The sequence below is a fragment of the Gigantopelta aegis genome, chromosome 14 (genome assembly GCF_016097555.1).
Source record: "Gigantopelta aegis isolate Gae_Host chromosome 14, Gae_host_genome, whole genome shotgun sequence".
Classification (NCBI taxonomy): Eukaryota; Metazoa; Mollusca; class Gastropoda; order Neomphalida; family Peltospiridae; genus Gigantopelta; species Gigantopelta aegis.
This window is the reverse complement of record NC_054712.1, coordinates 1,138,337-1,152,422: the sequence shown is the minus strand read 5'-3', so window position 1 is coordinate 1,152,422 and position 14,086 is coordinate 1,138,337. Positions and strand designations below refer to the sequence as shown.

The following is a 14,086-nucleotide window of genomic DNA, read 5'->3' as shown; positions in this document are numbered from 1 at the left end:
TGTGAGCTGTAGTTAATCACTGTTAATGCCAAAGACACAACACAAGCTGTAGTTAATGTCAAAGACACAACGCAAGCTGTAGTTAATGTCAAAGACACAAGGTAAGCTGTAGTTAATATCTGACTCACAAGGTAAGTTGTAGTTAATGTCACAGGCACAAGGTAAGCTGTAGTTAATGTCAAAGACACAACGCAAGCTGTAGTTAATGCCAAGGACACAAGGTAAGCTGTAGTTATTGTCAAAGGCACAAGGTAAGCAGTTTATATAAAAGGAACAAGGTACGCTGTAGTTAATGTCAAAGGCACAATGTAAGCTGTAGTTAATTTCAAATGCACAAGGTAAGCTGTAATTAATGTCAAAGACACAAGGTAAGCTGTTGTGAAAGACACAACGCAAGCTGTAGTTAATGTCAAAGACACAACGCAAGCTGTAGTTAATGTCAAAGACACAAGGTAAGCTGTAGTTAATATCTGACTCACAAGGTAAGTTGTAGTTAATGTCACAGGCACAAGGTAAGCTGTAGTTAGTGTCAAAGACACAACGCAAGCTGTAGTTAATGTCAAGGACACAAGGTAAGATGTATTTAATGTCAAAGGTACAATGTAAGCTGTAGTTAATGTCAAAGGCACACTGTAAGCTGTAGTTAATGTCAAAGGCACAAGGTAAGCAGTAGTTTATATAAAAGAGACAAGGTCAGCTGTAGTTAAAGTCAAAGGGAAAAGGTAAACTGTAGTTAAAGTCAGAGGCACAATGTAAGCTGTAGTTAATGTCAAATGCACAAAGTAAGCTGTAATTAATGTCAAAGGCACAAGGTAAGCTGTTGTGAAAGACACAATGTGAGCTGTAGTTAATGTCAAAGGCACAAGGTAAGCTGTAGTTATTGTCAAAGGCACAAGGTAAGCAGTTTATATAAAAGGAACAAGGTAAGTTGTAGTTAATGTCAAAGGCACAATGTAAGCTGTAGTTAATGTCAAAGGCACAATGTCAGCTGTAGTTAATGTCAAAGACACACCGCAAGCTGTAGTTAATGTCAAAGACACAAGGTAAGCTGTACTTAATGTCTGAGGCACAAGGTAAGCTGTAGTTAATGTCAGAGGCATAAGGTAAGCTGTAGTTAATGTAAAAGACACAAGGTAAGCAGTAGTTAATATAAAAGGAACAAGGTAAGCTGTAGTTAATGTCAAATACACAACGCAAGCTGTAGTTAATGTCAAGGACACAAGGTAAGATGTAGTTAATGTCAAAGGCACAATGTAAGCTGTAGTTAATGCAAAGGCACACGGTAAGCTGTAGTTAATGTCAAAGACACAATGTGAGCTGTACTTAATGTCAGAGACACAACGCAAGCTGTAGTTAATGTCAAAGACACAAGGTAAGCTGTAGTTAATGTCTGAAGCACAAGGTAAGCTGTAGTTAATGTCAGAGGCACATGGTAAGCTGTAGTTAATGTCAAAGACACACCGCAAGCTGTAGTTAATGTCAAAGACACAAGGTAAGCTGTAGTTAATGTCTGAGGCACAAGGTAAGCTGTAGTTAATGTCAGAGGCACAAGGTAAGCTGTAGTTAATGTAAAAGACACAAGGTAAGCAGTAGTTAATATAAAAGGAACAAGGTAAGCTGTAGTTAATGTCATATACACAACGCAAGCTGTAGTTAATGTCAAGGACACAAAGTAAGATGTAGTTAATGTCAAAGGCACAATGTAAGCTGTAGTTAATGCAAAGGCACACGGTAAGCTGTAGTTAATGTCAAAAACACAATGTGAGCTGTACTTAATGTCAGAGACACAACGCAAGCTGTAGTTAATGTCAAATACACAAGGTAAGCTGTAGTTAATGTCTGAGGCACAAGGTAAGCTGTAGTTGATGTCAGAGACACATGGTAAGCTGTAGTTAATGTCAAAGACACAACGCAAGCTGTAGTTAATGTCAAAGACACAAAGTAAGATGTAGTTAATGCCAAAGACACAAGGTACGCTGTAGTTAATATCTATGGCACAAGGTAAGCTGTAGTTAATGTCAGAGGCACAAGGTAAGCTGTAGTTAATGTCTGAGGCACAAGGTAAGCTGTAGTTAATGTCAAAGACACAATGTGAGCTGTAGTTAATGTCAAAGACACAACGCAAGCTGTAGTTAATGTCATAGACACAACACAAGCTGTAGTTAATATCAAAGACACAAGGTAACATGCAGTTAATGTCAAAGTCACAATGTAAGCTGTAGTTAATGTCAAAAACACAATGTAAGCTGTAGTTAATGTCAAATGCACAAGGTAAGCTGTAATTAATGTCTGAGGCACAAGGTAAGCTATAGTTAAAGTCAAAGGCACAACGCAAGCTGCAGTTAATGTCAAAAACAGAAGGTAAGATGTAGTTAATGTCAAAGGCACACGGTAAGCTGTTGTTAATGTCAAAGACACAAGGTAAGCAGTTTATATAAAAGGAACAAGGTAAGCTGTAGTTAATGTCAAAAACACAATGTAAGCTGTAGTTAATGTCAAATGCACAAGGTAAGCTGTAATTAATGTCTGAGGCACAAGGTAAGCTATAGTTAAAGTCAAAGGCACAACGCAAGCTGCAGTTAATGTCAAAAACAGAAGGTAAGATGTAGTTAATGTCAAAGGCACACGGTAAGCTGTTGTTAATGTCAAAGACACAAGGTAAGCAGTTTATATAAAAGGAACAAGGTAAGCTGTAGTTAATGTCAAAGGCAAAAGGTAAGCTGTAGTTAATGTCAACGGCACAATGTAAGCTGCAGTTAATTTCAAATGTACAAGGTAAGCTGTAATTAATGTCAAAGGCACAAGGTAAGCTGTTGTGAAAGACACAATGTGAGCTGTAGTTAATGTCAAAGGTACAAGGTAAGCTGTAGTTATTGTCAAAGGCACAAGGTAAGCAGTTTATATAAAAGGAACAAGGTAAGCTGTAGTTAATGTCAAAGGCACAATGTAAGCTGTAGTTAATTTCAAATGCACAAGGTAAGCTGTAATTAATGTCAAAGACACAAGGTAAGCTGTTGAGAAAGACACAACGCAAGCTGTAGTTAATGTCAAAGACACAACGCAAGCTGTAGTTAATGTCAACGACACAAGTTAGCATGCAGTTTATGCCAAAGGCACAATGTAAGCTGTTGTTAATGTCAAAGACACAACGTGAGCTGTAGTTAATGTCAAAGACACACGGTAACCTGTAGTTAATGTCTGAGGCACAAGGTTAGCTGTAGATAATGTCAAAGGCACAAGGTAAGCTGTAGTTAATGTCAAATGCACAAGGTAAGCTGTAATTAATTTCTGAGGCACAAGGTAAGCTATAGTTATTGTCAAAGGCACAAGGTAAGCAGTAGTTTATATAAAAGGAACAAGGTAAGCTGTAGTTAATGTCAAAGGCAAAAGGTAAGCTGTAGTTAATGTCAAAGGCACAATGTAAGCTGTAGTTAATGTCAAATGCACAAGGTAAGCCGTAATTAATATCTGAGGAACAAGGTAAGCTATAGTTAATGTCAAAGACACAACGCAAGCTGCAGTTAATGTCAAAGACACAAGGTAAGATGTAGTTAATGTCAAAGACACAACGCAAGCTGTAGTTAATGTCAACGACACAAGTTAGCATGCAGTTTATGCCAAAGGCACAATGTAAGCTGTTGTTAATGTCAAAGACACAACGTGAGCTGTAGTTAATGTCAAAGACACACGGTAACCTGTAGTTAATGTCTGAGGCGCAAGGTTAGCTGTAGATAATGTCAAAGGCACAAGGTAAGCTGTAGTTAATGTCAAATGCACAAGGTAAGCTGTAATTAATTTCTGAGGCACAAGGTAAGCTGTAATTAATGTCAAAGGCACAAGGTAAGCAGTAGTTTATATAAAAGGAACAAGGTAAGCTGTAGTTAATGTCAAAGGCAAAAGGTAAGCTGTAGTTAATGTCAAAGGCACAATGTAAGCTGTAGTTAATGTCAAATGCACAAGGTAAGCCGTAATTAATATCTGAGGAACAAGGTAAGCTATAGTTAATGTCAAAGACACAACGCAAGCTGCAGTTAATGTCAAAGACACAAGGTAAGATGTAGTTAATGTCAAAGGCACAAGGTAAGCTGCTGTTAATGTCAAAGACATAAGGTAAGCAGTAGTTTATATAAAAGGAACAAGTTAAGCTGTAGTTAATGCCAAAGGCACAGTGTAAGCTGTAGTTAATTTCAAATGCCCAAGGTAAGCTGTAATTAATGTCAAAGGCACAAGGTAAGCTGTAATTAATGTCAAAGGCACAAGGTAAGCTGTAGCTGTGAGAGACACAGTGTGAGCTATAGTTAATGTGAAAGACACAACGCAAGCTGTAGTTAATGTCAAAGACACAAGATAAGCTGTAGTTAATGTCAGAGGCACAAGGTAAGCTGTAGTTAATGTCAAAGACACAAGGTAAGCTGTAGTTAATGTCAAAGACACAAGGTAAGCTGTAGTTAATGTCAAAGACACAAGGTAAGCTGTAGTTAATGTCAAAGACACAAGGTACTCTGTAGTTAATGTCAAAGAGATAAGGTAAGTTGCAGTTACTATAAAAGGAACAAGATAAGTTGTACTTATTATAAAAGGTAAGTTGTAGTTAATATAAAATATGAATGCAAACAACAGCCCAGCACAAAAGTAGAGATCAGCTATTGTGTGTGAAGCAAAGGTAAGTACGTCAATTTAATCTAAAATGCACAAGAAGGCACACGGTAAGTTGTAGTTAGTAGAAATGGCAGTACCGCTTCAGAAATAACTAAACCTGTAATGCATGGCATAGTGAAACAGAATGTTTAAACAATCACTCTGTTTAGACCGCCATCTTGTTTGTGGAACTGGTGTAGCCTTGCAGTATAAGATAATTCTGCATCAGAAATAATCAAATACTCTAGTATACGAAGATTAACAAATTACGGAATAGCCACGTGTCAGGTGCTCAGATTGCAAGGCTGCACCAGTTCATAAAAAAACATTAACTTCGTTTTCATACGCTAGGCTCAGACTACCAACTGCCAGCAGAAGTTGGCCAACTCGATGGTTGCGTTGTAATTTCCCCAACTCCCGACTTAGACGGTTGCGCTCAGATTAAAGGGACATTCCCGAGTTTGCTGCATTGTAAGATGTTTGCGACTAATAAAATATTTCTACGATTGAACTTACATATTAAATATAATCTCTTGTTTAGAATACCAGTGTCTGTATATTCAATGTGTTTCTTGTCGTCTTAATATGTGTAAGAAGCCCAAACTGGATTTTGTCTTCAAATAATTTCGTACGTACGAAAAAAATATATATTAGGAAATAAAATGAAATTTAACCTAGTACAAATATTAGAACGATCAGAAACATGTTTAATATACAGTCACTAACATTGTATGCAGAAAAATATATTTGATTTGTAATTACAATAATTAAAAAGTCTCTGTTAGTCGATAACATCTTAAAAATTGCCGCAAACTCAGGAATGTCCCTTTAACAACTAATGGGTTATACGACGAGAAAGACTATAAACATTCGCTTTCATTCGTTTTCCGTGTGTGCAGTCTTTGGCGCCGTACAGGTGCGGCACGCGCAAAACGAATGCATAAAAATATTTGTTATGTATATCAGTAGAAGTGATTTCGTATGAGCCCGTTCAGGCACGGCGGAAGCAAGCAGTCATTGGGGGCTGCTGACTGAGATCGAGATCAAAGCAAAGTTTCGGTGGTGTGTGTGAGGGGAGGGGAGAGGGAGTATGCTCCATCGTAATATTTTAAAAAACTGTATGTCTTGCAATGCAATTTCCTGAATTCTACTGGTAAAATTCATCTCTGTCTTTAGATTTACTATCAATAATATTTTGTCTGTCATTTTATGTGTCAAAATCTCATGCATGAAAATCGTCCCTTCTTCAAATGTCGCGAACAGAAGACTAAGGTTTACGTGCTGCTACTTGTTCATAATGGTAACCAAATTTTGTTTTCTTTCATAATTGTTCTCGTAATTTATTTGTATTTTAATGCTTCGTGTTGTTACCTTAAATGGTTACCAGTACATGCTGTTTAAATCCTACGTAGTTTCTTTATTTTAGAATTCTTCAAACAGTTTCCATAGTAGAACTAAGCAACTATTTTTCTGTTTGTTGTTATGGTTTCACAACTGTGTTAAACGTTCAAAGTGTTTAGTTAAAACGGTGACGGGTTGATCTATAACACAATTAAATTACTCGTTTACTGTTTGTTGTTATGGTTACAGAACTATAACTGAACTAAATGACTAATTTACTGTTTGTTGTTATGGTTACAGAACTATAACTGAACTACATGACTAATTTACTGTTTGTTGTTATGCTTACAGAGCTATAACTGAACTAAATGACTAATTTACTGTTTGTTGTTATGGTTACAGAACTGCGCGAAACGTTCAAGATGTTTGACAAGAACGGTGACGGCATGATTACGTCAGACGAACTCGGAAACGTGATGATCTGCCTTGGACAGAGACCTTCTTTACAGGAGATACGGGGATTCATCCGCGCCGTGGATACAGACAGTGAGTGATTAGGTTCCATGTGTGTGCATGTTCCTATGTATTATTAGAAGAGGAATTCCATGAAATTAAACTGACATGAAGCAGCTACTTTATAAACTTACTGATAGTCGCAGACAGTTTACAAATTGACTGATTTTAGACCTAGATATAACATGCATCGGAAGATGATGGTAACTGTCGTGGAATTTAAACCACACAATTCATTCATATTTAGATCGCCTTTCTGTGTGCACATAACCCTTGTCGCCTACCAACCCCTCGTGTCGCGAATACGTAGAGGCGTAAATTCATATATTCGTTCTCTCTCAAGGAAGGAAGGAAATATTTTATTTAACGACGCACTCAAGACATTTTATTTACGGTTATATGGCGTGAGACATATAGTTAAGGACGACATTTATTTATACTTTTTTGTTTCCGCCAGGAAGTGGTACTATCGACTTCGACGAGTTCGTCAACATCTTTGCCCGGAAAGTGACGATGGATCCCGAGAAGGAGCTACACGAGGTGTTTCGCGCCTTTGACAAGGACAAGGACGGCTTCATCTCGCCCTCGGACCTCTTCGAGATGCTCGACAAACTGGGCGAGAAAATCACAAAGGTAATCAGTTAAAACGTGTCACAGGCCAGATGTGAGGGGTCGGGGGATCGATCGCCCTCGGTCCTCTTCGAGATGCTCGACAAGCTGGGCGAGAAAATCACAAAGGTAATCAGTTAAAACGTGTCACAGGCCAGATGTGAGGGGTCGGGGGATCGATCGCCCTCGGTCCTCTTCGAGATGCTCGACAAACTGGGCGAGAAAATCACAAAGGTAATCAGTTAGAACGTGTCACAGGCCAGATGTGAGGGGTCGGGGGATCGATCGCCCGCGGACCTCTTTGAGATGCTCGACAAACTGGGTAAGAAAATCACAAAGGTAATCAGTTAGAACGTGTCACAGGCCAGATGTGAGGGGTCGGGGGATCGATCGCCCTCGGTCCTCTTCGAGATGCTCGACAAACTGGGTAAGAAAATCACAAAGGTAATCAGTTAGAACGTGTCACAGGCCAGATGTGAGGGGTCGGGGGATCGATCGCCCTCGGTCCTCTTCGAGATGCTCGACAAACTGGGCGAGAAAATCACAAAGGTAATCAGTTAGAACGTGTCACAGGCCAGATGTGAGGGGTCGGGGGATCGATCGCCCTCGGTCCTCTTCGAGATGCTCGACAAACTGGGTAAGAAAATCACAAAGGTAATCAGTTAGAACGTGTCACAGGCCAGATGTGAGGGGTCGGGGGATCGATCGCCCTCGGTCCTCTTCGAGATGCTGCACAAGCTGGGCGAGAAAATCAAAACTGTTAAAAAAACGTTAAAGTATTGTTTTATTTAACGACACCACTAGAGCACATTGATCTATTGATCATCGGCTATTTGATGTCAAACATTTGGTAATTTTAACATATGGTCTTATAGAGAAAACCCGCTACAGTGTTTCATTAGTATGCACCATTCCACAGACATGATAGCACATACCACAGTATTATTATACTAGTCGTGGTGCACTAGCTGGGATGAGAAATAGCCCAATGGGCACACTGACGGGAATGGATTCTAGACAGACCGCGCATCAAGCGAGCCCTTTAGCACTGGGTTACGTCCCGCCCCCATTAATGTAATCGACCGTCCTCTGTAGGCTCTGCCCACACGCACTTCCTGTCCCAATATGTGATCCACGTCCTCTGTAGGCTCTGCCCACACGCACTTCCTGTCCCAATATGTGATCCACGTCCTCTGTAGGCTCTGCCCACACGCACTTCCTGTCCCAATATGTGATCCACGTCCTCTGTAGGCTCTGCCCACAAGCACTTCCTGTCCCAATATGTGATCCACGTCCTCTGTAGGCTCTGCCCACACGCACTTCCTGTCCCAATATGTGATCCACGTCCTCTGTAGGCTCTGCCCACACGCACTTCCTGTCCCAATATGTGATCCACGTCCTCTGTAGGCTCTGCCCACACGCACTTCCTGTCCCAATATGTGATCCACGTCCTCTGTAGGCTCTGCCCACACGCACTTCCTGTCCCAATATGTGATCCACGTCCTCTGTAGGCTCTGCCCACACGCACTTCCTGTCCCAATATGTGATCCTCGTCCTCTGTAGGCTCTGCCCACACGCACTTCCTGTCCCAATATGTGATCCACGTCTGGGGAATCAAAGGCCATGGTATACACTGTCATGTTCTTGAATAAGTGCATACAAAGATTCCTCGCTGCTTTTTCGGTAAGTGTACCCTATGTGGGTTTTGTGGGTTACTTTTTATGTCTGTCTGTCTCTGTCTGTCTTTCTCTCCCTCTCCTCGCTCTGTCTGTTTGTCTGTATGTCTGTCTCTCTCTCTCTCTCTCTCTCTCTCTCTCTCTCTCTCTCTCTCTCTCTCTCTCTCTCTCTCTCTCTCTCTCTCTCTCTCTCTCTCTTTCTTAAAAGCTGTAATTATTTTAAGCTGAACACATGATGGTGTTATTCGATCACACGTGAACCATGTTGTCTTAATCAAGTGTTGAGCGCTTTGTTGGCGATTACGTTTTATTTTGAGTGCTTTTAACACCAGAAATTCACGAATGTCTGAATATAATGCTATTTTAAGATCCTTGCTAAATTATACAATTATTTGATTCACTATTTTAGAAAGAAGCAGAAGAAATGGTCATCGAAGCGGATCTAAATGGAGACGGGAAGGTCGACTATATTGGTAATTATTTTCTTTATTATTTTATCATTCATCATTAGAATTTTCTCTTCTTATTTAGTTCACTTGTTTATTGTGCGCATGAATATACCTCTTGCATTATCAAGGTTACGTGCAGGTGTGGTTTTCTCATTATCGAGTTTCGAAGGTGGGTCATGTTAAAAAAAAAAAAAACTGTTCTCCAGGTCCTCTATCATGCAGTCTGTGCGTTAGATTATATTCCAGGAATTCACAATCTCAGTACATACAACTCAACTAGCTCAGACAAAAAAGAGTAAATATATATTTTAAAATAATAATAATAATAATTATTATTATTATAGTGGCATTAGAAAGAGAAATTATAAAATCTTCTTGTCTAGATATATGTTTTGTTGTTGTTGTTGTTGTTTTTGTTTGTTTATGGGGTTTCTGTGTTTTTGCTGTTGGTACTTTGTCATACAACTGTGAAACGGCAGTTCGTACCATAGTTATAATATCCAGGTACTGGATGGGTGCCATGCATTTATTTATAGGTAATTAGACTTATGTTAAAACAAAATCGATATGTGTTTGTGTTCTTGGGTGCATGCGTGTGTGGTGTGTGTGTGTGGTGTGTGTGTGGTGTGTGTGTGTTGGGGGGGGGGATAATCAATACTTAAAATAGATCACTTTTTTTTCTAAATAGGTATATGACTGGAAAAGACAACAACATGAACTGAATTAAGGAAAAACGTTTTCTATTTATTACTTTTTAAAATTCTCACTTTTTATGTTAACAGTCACTTAACAATCACAAAAAAAACATAAAACCACCAAATAAACAAACACACAAACAAACGAGGATACACATAATACACCAGATATATCAAGTTATCCAGCAGTCACTTTATTACTCTGGCGAAATATGCTGACAAAGTAAATTTAATTGCTATGTTATGGTACAAAAACACTTTCAGTGATGCTACGAAAGAACCTGGTACTAAATGACTATGATACAAAATGCCTTTGTTTTTGCAATGGTACGAAATGACCATGGTTCGAATTTACCGTCAACCGTGGGTGTTATTTGTCTGAATGATGAATGTTGACTTGTGGTTTGTGCCGCTTTGCCTGTTTTTGTTCATCTACATTTCCAAAGCGCACAATGCATAAAACTTTGCTTTTCTTTTCGTTTCGTTTTTTCAGAATTTAAACAGATTTTGACAAGACGATGATGCACAATAGGACATCATATAAATACGACAATGTGGAAGTACAACAACAAAATCTGCATTATATGGTGCCCGAGTGTCACACTATAAGTAGAATGTGCATCATGTACTAAATACCCACCCACCCCCGGCACGTCTTGTTCACAGTGGTTGGATATTACGTACGAAATGATGCATTTAGAAATATTATGGGGTATGTTTTACAAACGAAGAGGGGGTGCGTGAGGCCTATTATCCTTGAGTTCGCACCTGGCCATCACAATGTTCAACCATATTGATAAACTATATCCTCGGTCGAACCTGTTGATAAAGTTGACCAAAACGACTAGATAGAAACCGTTATATACGGGTCAGTTTTCATTAATTACATGTTCCTGACCCTCTAACACCATAGAGCATTTCTGTCTACAACGTATCGTCTTGCTTGAAATACTTGTGTTTTCACGTTGAATACATAATATTACAAATCCATCGAGCCCGTCTCAGACCTAAGTATTAAAATCAACTAAACATTTAAATGATTTGACGATGGCTATGGCTAAACTATTTCTTCTGTAGCTGACGGTTTCGAAAGTTCTGCTTGTCTGTGGGAAACTATTTCGTAACACGATTGGCTTACTTCTGTTGGATGCCAATTCCATTTAACAAAATGTATTTTTCAATATACGAGGGACAGTGAGAAAAACGTTCGTAGAATTAGATATTAAAGTTTCTCAAAATTTGTTTCATTCGACTTTGCCATCAGTAACACGACTCTTGTTGTTTGTGTGTTTACATATTGTTACTTATCGATAATCTACTCCCCTGAAACGGTCACTTGGACCAGACTGGAACCTAGCGCTGTCGTCAAGAGCTCAACGGGAAAAGTAAAAATGCTGCTGAACTTCACAAGTTGAGAGTTGTTATCTGTTTCGAAGTCTATGGTTGAAGGTTGTTATCTGTTTCGAAGTCTCTGACTGAGGGTTGTTATCTGTTTCGAAGTCTCTGGTTGAGGGTTGTTATCTGTTTCCAAGTATATGGTTGAGGATTGTTATCTGTTTCGAAGTTTATGATTGAGGGTTGTTGTCTGTTTCGAAGTCTCTGATTGAGGGTTGGTATCTGTTTCGAAGTACACATGTATATGGTTGAGGGTTGTTATCTGTTTCGAAGTCTATGTTTCAAAGTTGTTATCTGAAGGCTGCAACGGGAGGATGGTTGATGGACCAGCCAAAACAGTTTAATTTTGCTGGCATCATTAACTTGAAAGATAATTGGAGAAATACATTGAGGTCAAAGATGATTATATTAAAACGTAATGTATATACATTTGGTTTCTAATCGCGTTCATTATCTAGTTCTGTGGAGGTTTTCACTGTCCCGCACAGTGACCACACCCAGTATCATCAATATCTAGTTCTGTGGAGGTTTTTACTGCCCCGCATAGTCGCCACACCCAGTATCATCAATATCTAGTTCTGTGGAGGTTTTCACTGCCCCGCATAGTCGCCACACCCAGTATCATCAATATCTAGTTCTGTGGAGGTTTTCACTGTCCCGCATAGTCACCACGCCCAGTATCATCAATATCTAGTTCTGTGGAGGTTTTCACTGTCCCGCATAGTCACCACACCCAGTATCATCAATATCTAGTTCTGTGGAGGTTTTCACTGTCCCGCATAGTGACCACACCCAGTATCATCAATATCTAGTTCTGTGGAGGCTTTCACTGCCCCGCATAGTGATCAATATCTACACGCATAGAGTATCATCAATATCTAGTTCTGTGGAGGTTTTCACTGTCCCGCATAGTCACCACGCCCAGTATCATCAATATCTAGTTCTGTGGAGGTTTTCTCTGTCCCGCATAGTGACCACACCCAGTATCATCAATATCTAGTTCTGTGGAGGCTTTCACTGCCCCGCATAGTGACCACAACAGTATCATCAATATCTTGGTTTGACTGATCGAGTAGCTTAGGACGACCAGGAACGCCCCGGATGTACAGAAATAGCGTAAGAGAAAGAAAGAAATGTTTTATTTAACGACGCACTCAACACATTTTATTTACGGTTATATGGCGTCAGACATATGGTTAAGGACCACACAGATTTTGAGAGGAAACCCGCTGTCGCCACTACATGGGCTACTCTTCCGATTAGCAGCAAGGGATCTTTTATTTGCGCTTCCCACAGGCAGGATAGCACAAACCATGGCCTTTGTTGAACCAGTTATGGATCACTGGTCAGTGCAAGTGGTTTACACCTACCCATTGAGCCTTGCGGAGCACTCACTCAGGGTTTGGAGTCGGTATCTGGATTAAAAATCCCATGCCTCGACTGGGATCCGAACCCAGTACCTACCAGCCTGTAGACCGATGGCCTGCCACGACGCCACCGAGGCCGGTAGCGTAAGAGATGAACCGAAAGCAAGAAACTAAGTCTGAATAACAAGAACTGCATTTGTTCTAGGAGGACCACCCACCTTTCATAGTCATAGATATATTTATTGTCTTTTTATAGACATTTCACTGTTTTACGACCAGTATATTGTAAGATGTTTAACAATACATACCCCCACCTCACAAAACAAAACAAATACTAATAATAAAATAAATAAATAAATAAATAAATAAATAATATATGGGTCACATGTGACAAAAGCCAGACTCGACTTGAATATTTCGGACTAGATTTTCAACAAACAAAGTCTTTCGGTCCTTCGTTTTAATACAGTGTATACAAATAACGTTTAATGTCGCAATAAAGATGAAAAAAATAACACGTGCATATATATTTATGAATTAAGAGTTTCGAAACGTTTTTTGAATGTTACAGAATCTATCTGCGTACACAATCTGGAATAAAATGATGTTTTGACTATTTCTGTTGGATTAAAGGATAAATAAAATAACCGGTTACATAAGATATCGGCTTTATCCTGTTCAATCGAATGGCGAATACCACTCGACAGAGCATTAGCCATTTTAATCTCCGCAGGATAAAGCCGATGTCGTAAGATGTTTTATATTCCTCTGTCAAAGATGTTTTTGTCTCAGTGACATGAAGACTGAGGTACCTGGTACCCTCCTGGATTTTATTCTGTATATTCATATGTATCTATAATCGTACTACAAGTATGCTCCAAACATATTTGTCTTTATTACATGTATGTTCAAATATATAAGTGTACTCGTATACAGACGTACATAATATATAAAGTGTGCTCCATTTTTTAAACTATATTTACCTGTTCCTGATTTCTGATATTGATTTAATTTTGCTAAATTTATTATTCTTTTACACGGTTTTGTTTTTAAAATGTAACCCATATTATGCAGTGACGCATTCAGAGATATTAAGAGGCAAAACAAAATTCCACGTCCGTCCTCAACATAATTGTTACTACATCTGTCAATTAAGCCTATACTTTCCAACCACACCCACTGTGGCACTGTATTTCATCATGTCGCCATGAATAAGCTCGAATCTGAAAGACAAATATTGGGCGAAGAATTTACTTGGATATTTATTTGATGCCCCATCCTCATCGTGCACCAGGGCTGCATCATATAACAATCCTCATTTGTCCCGTTCGGACGACTGAACTAATTTATAGAGACAATAAAGGCTGTATATTTATTATGTATATGTTTCTGGCATCTCTCCT

At 39.3% G+C, this 14,086-nt stretch overlaps 1 protein-coding gene across 1 annotated transcript in view; it reads left to right on the top strand.

Annotated features, from left to right (window-relative positions):
* LOC121388806 (neo-calmodulin-like) overlaps positions 1-11,745 on the top strand; it is a 19,618-nt gene extending 7,873 nt beyond the window's left edge. The window contains exons 3-6 of the mRNA XM_041520311.1: positions 6,382-6,525; positions 6,950-7,125; positions 9,187-9,250; positions 10,415-11,745. Of these exons, the coding sequence (XP_041376245.1) occupies positions 6,382-6,525; positions 6,950-7,125; positions 9,187-9,250; positions 10,415-10,443 (413 nt within the window). The 3' untranslated portion in view covers positions 10,444-11,745. The remainder of the gene's footprint in view (positions 1-6,381; positions 6,526-6,949; positions 7,126-9,186; positions 9,251-10,414) is intronic.
* The last annotated feature ends 2,341 nt before the right edge of the window (positions 11,746-14,086 follow it).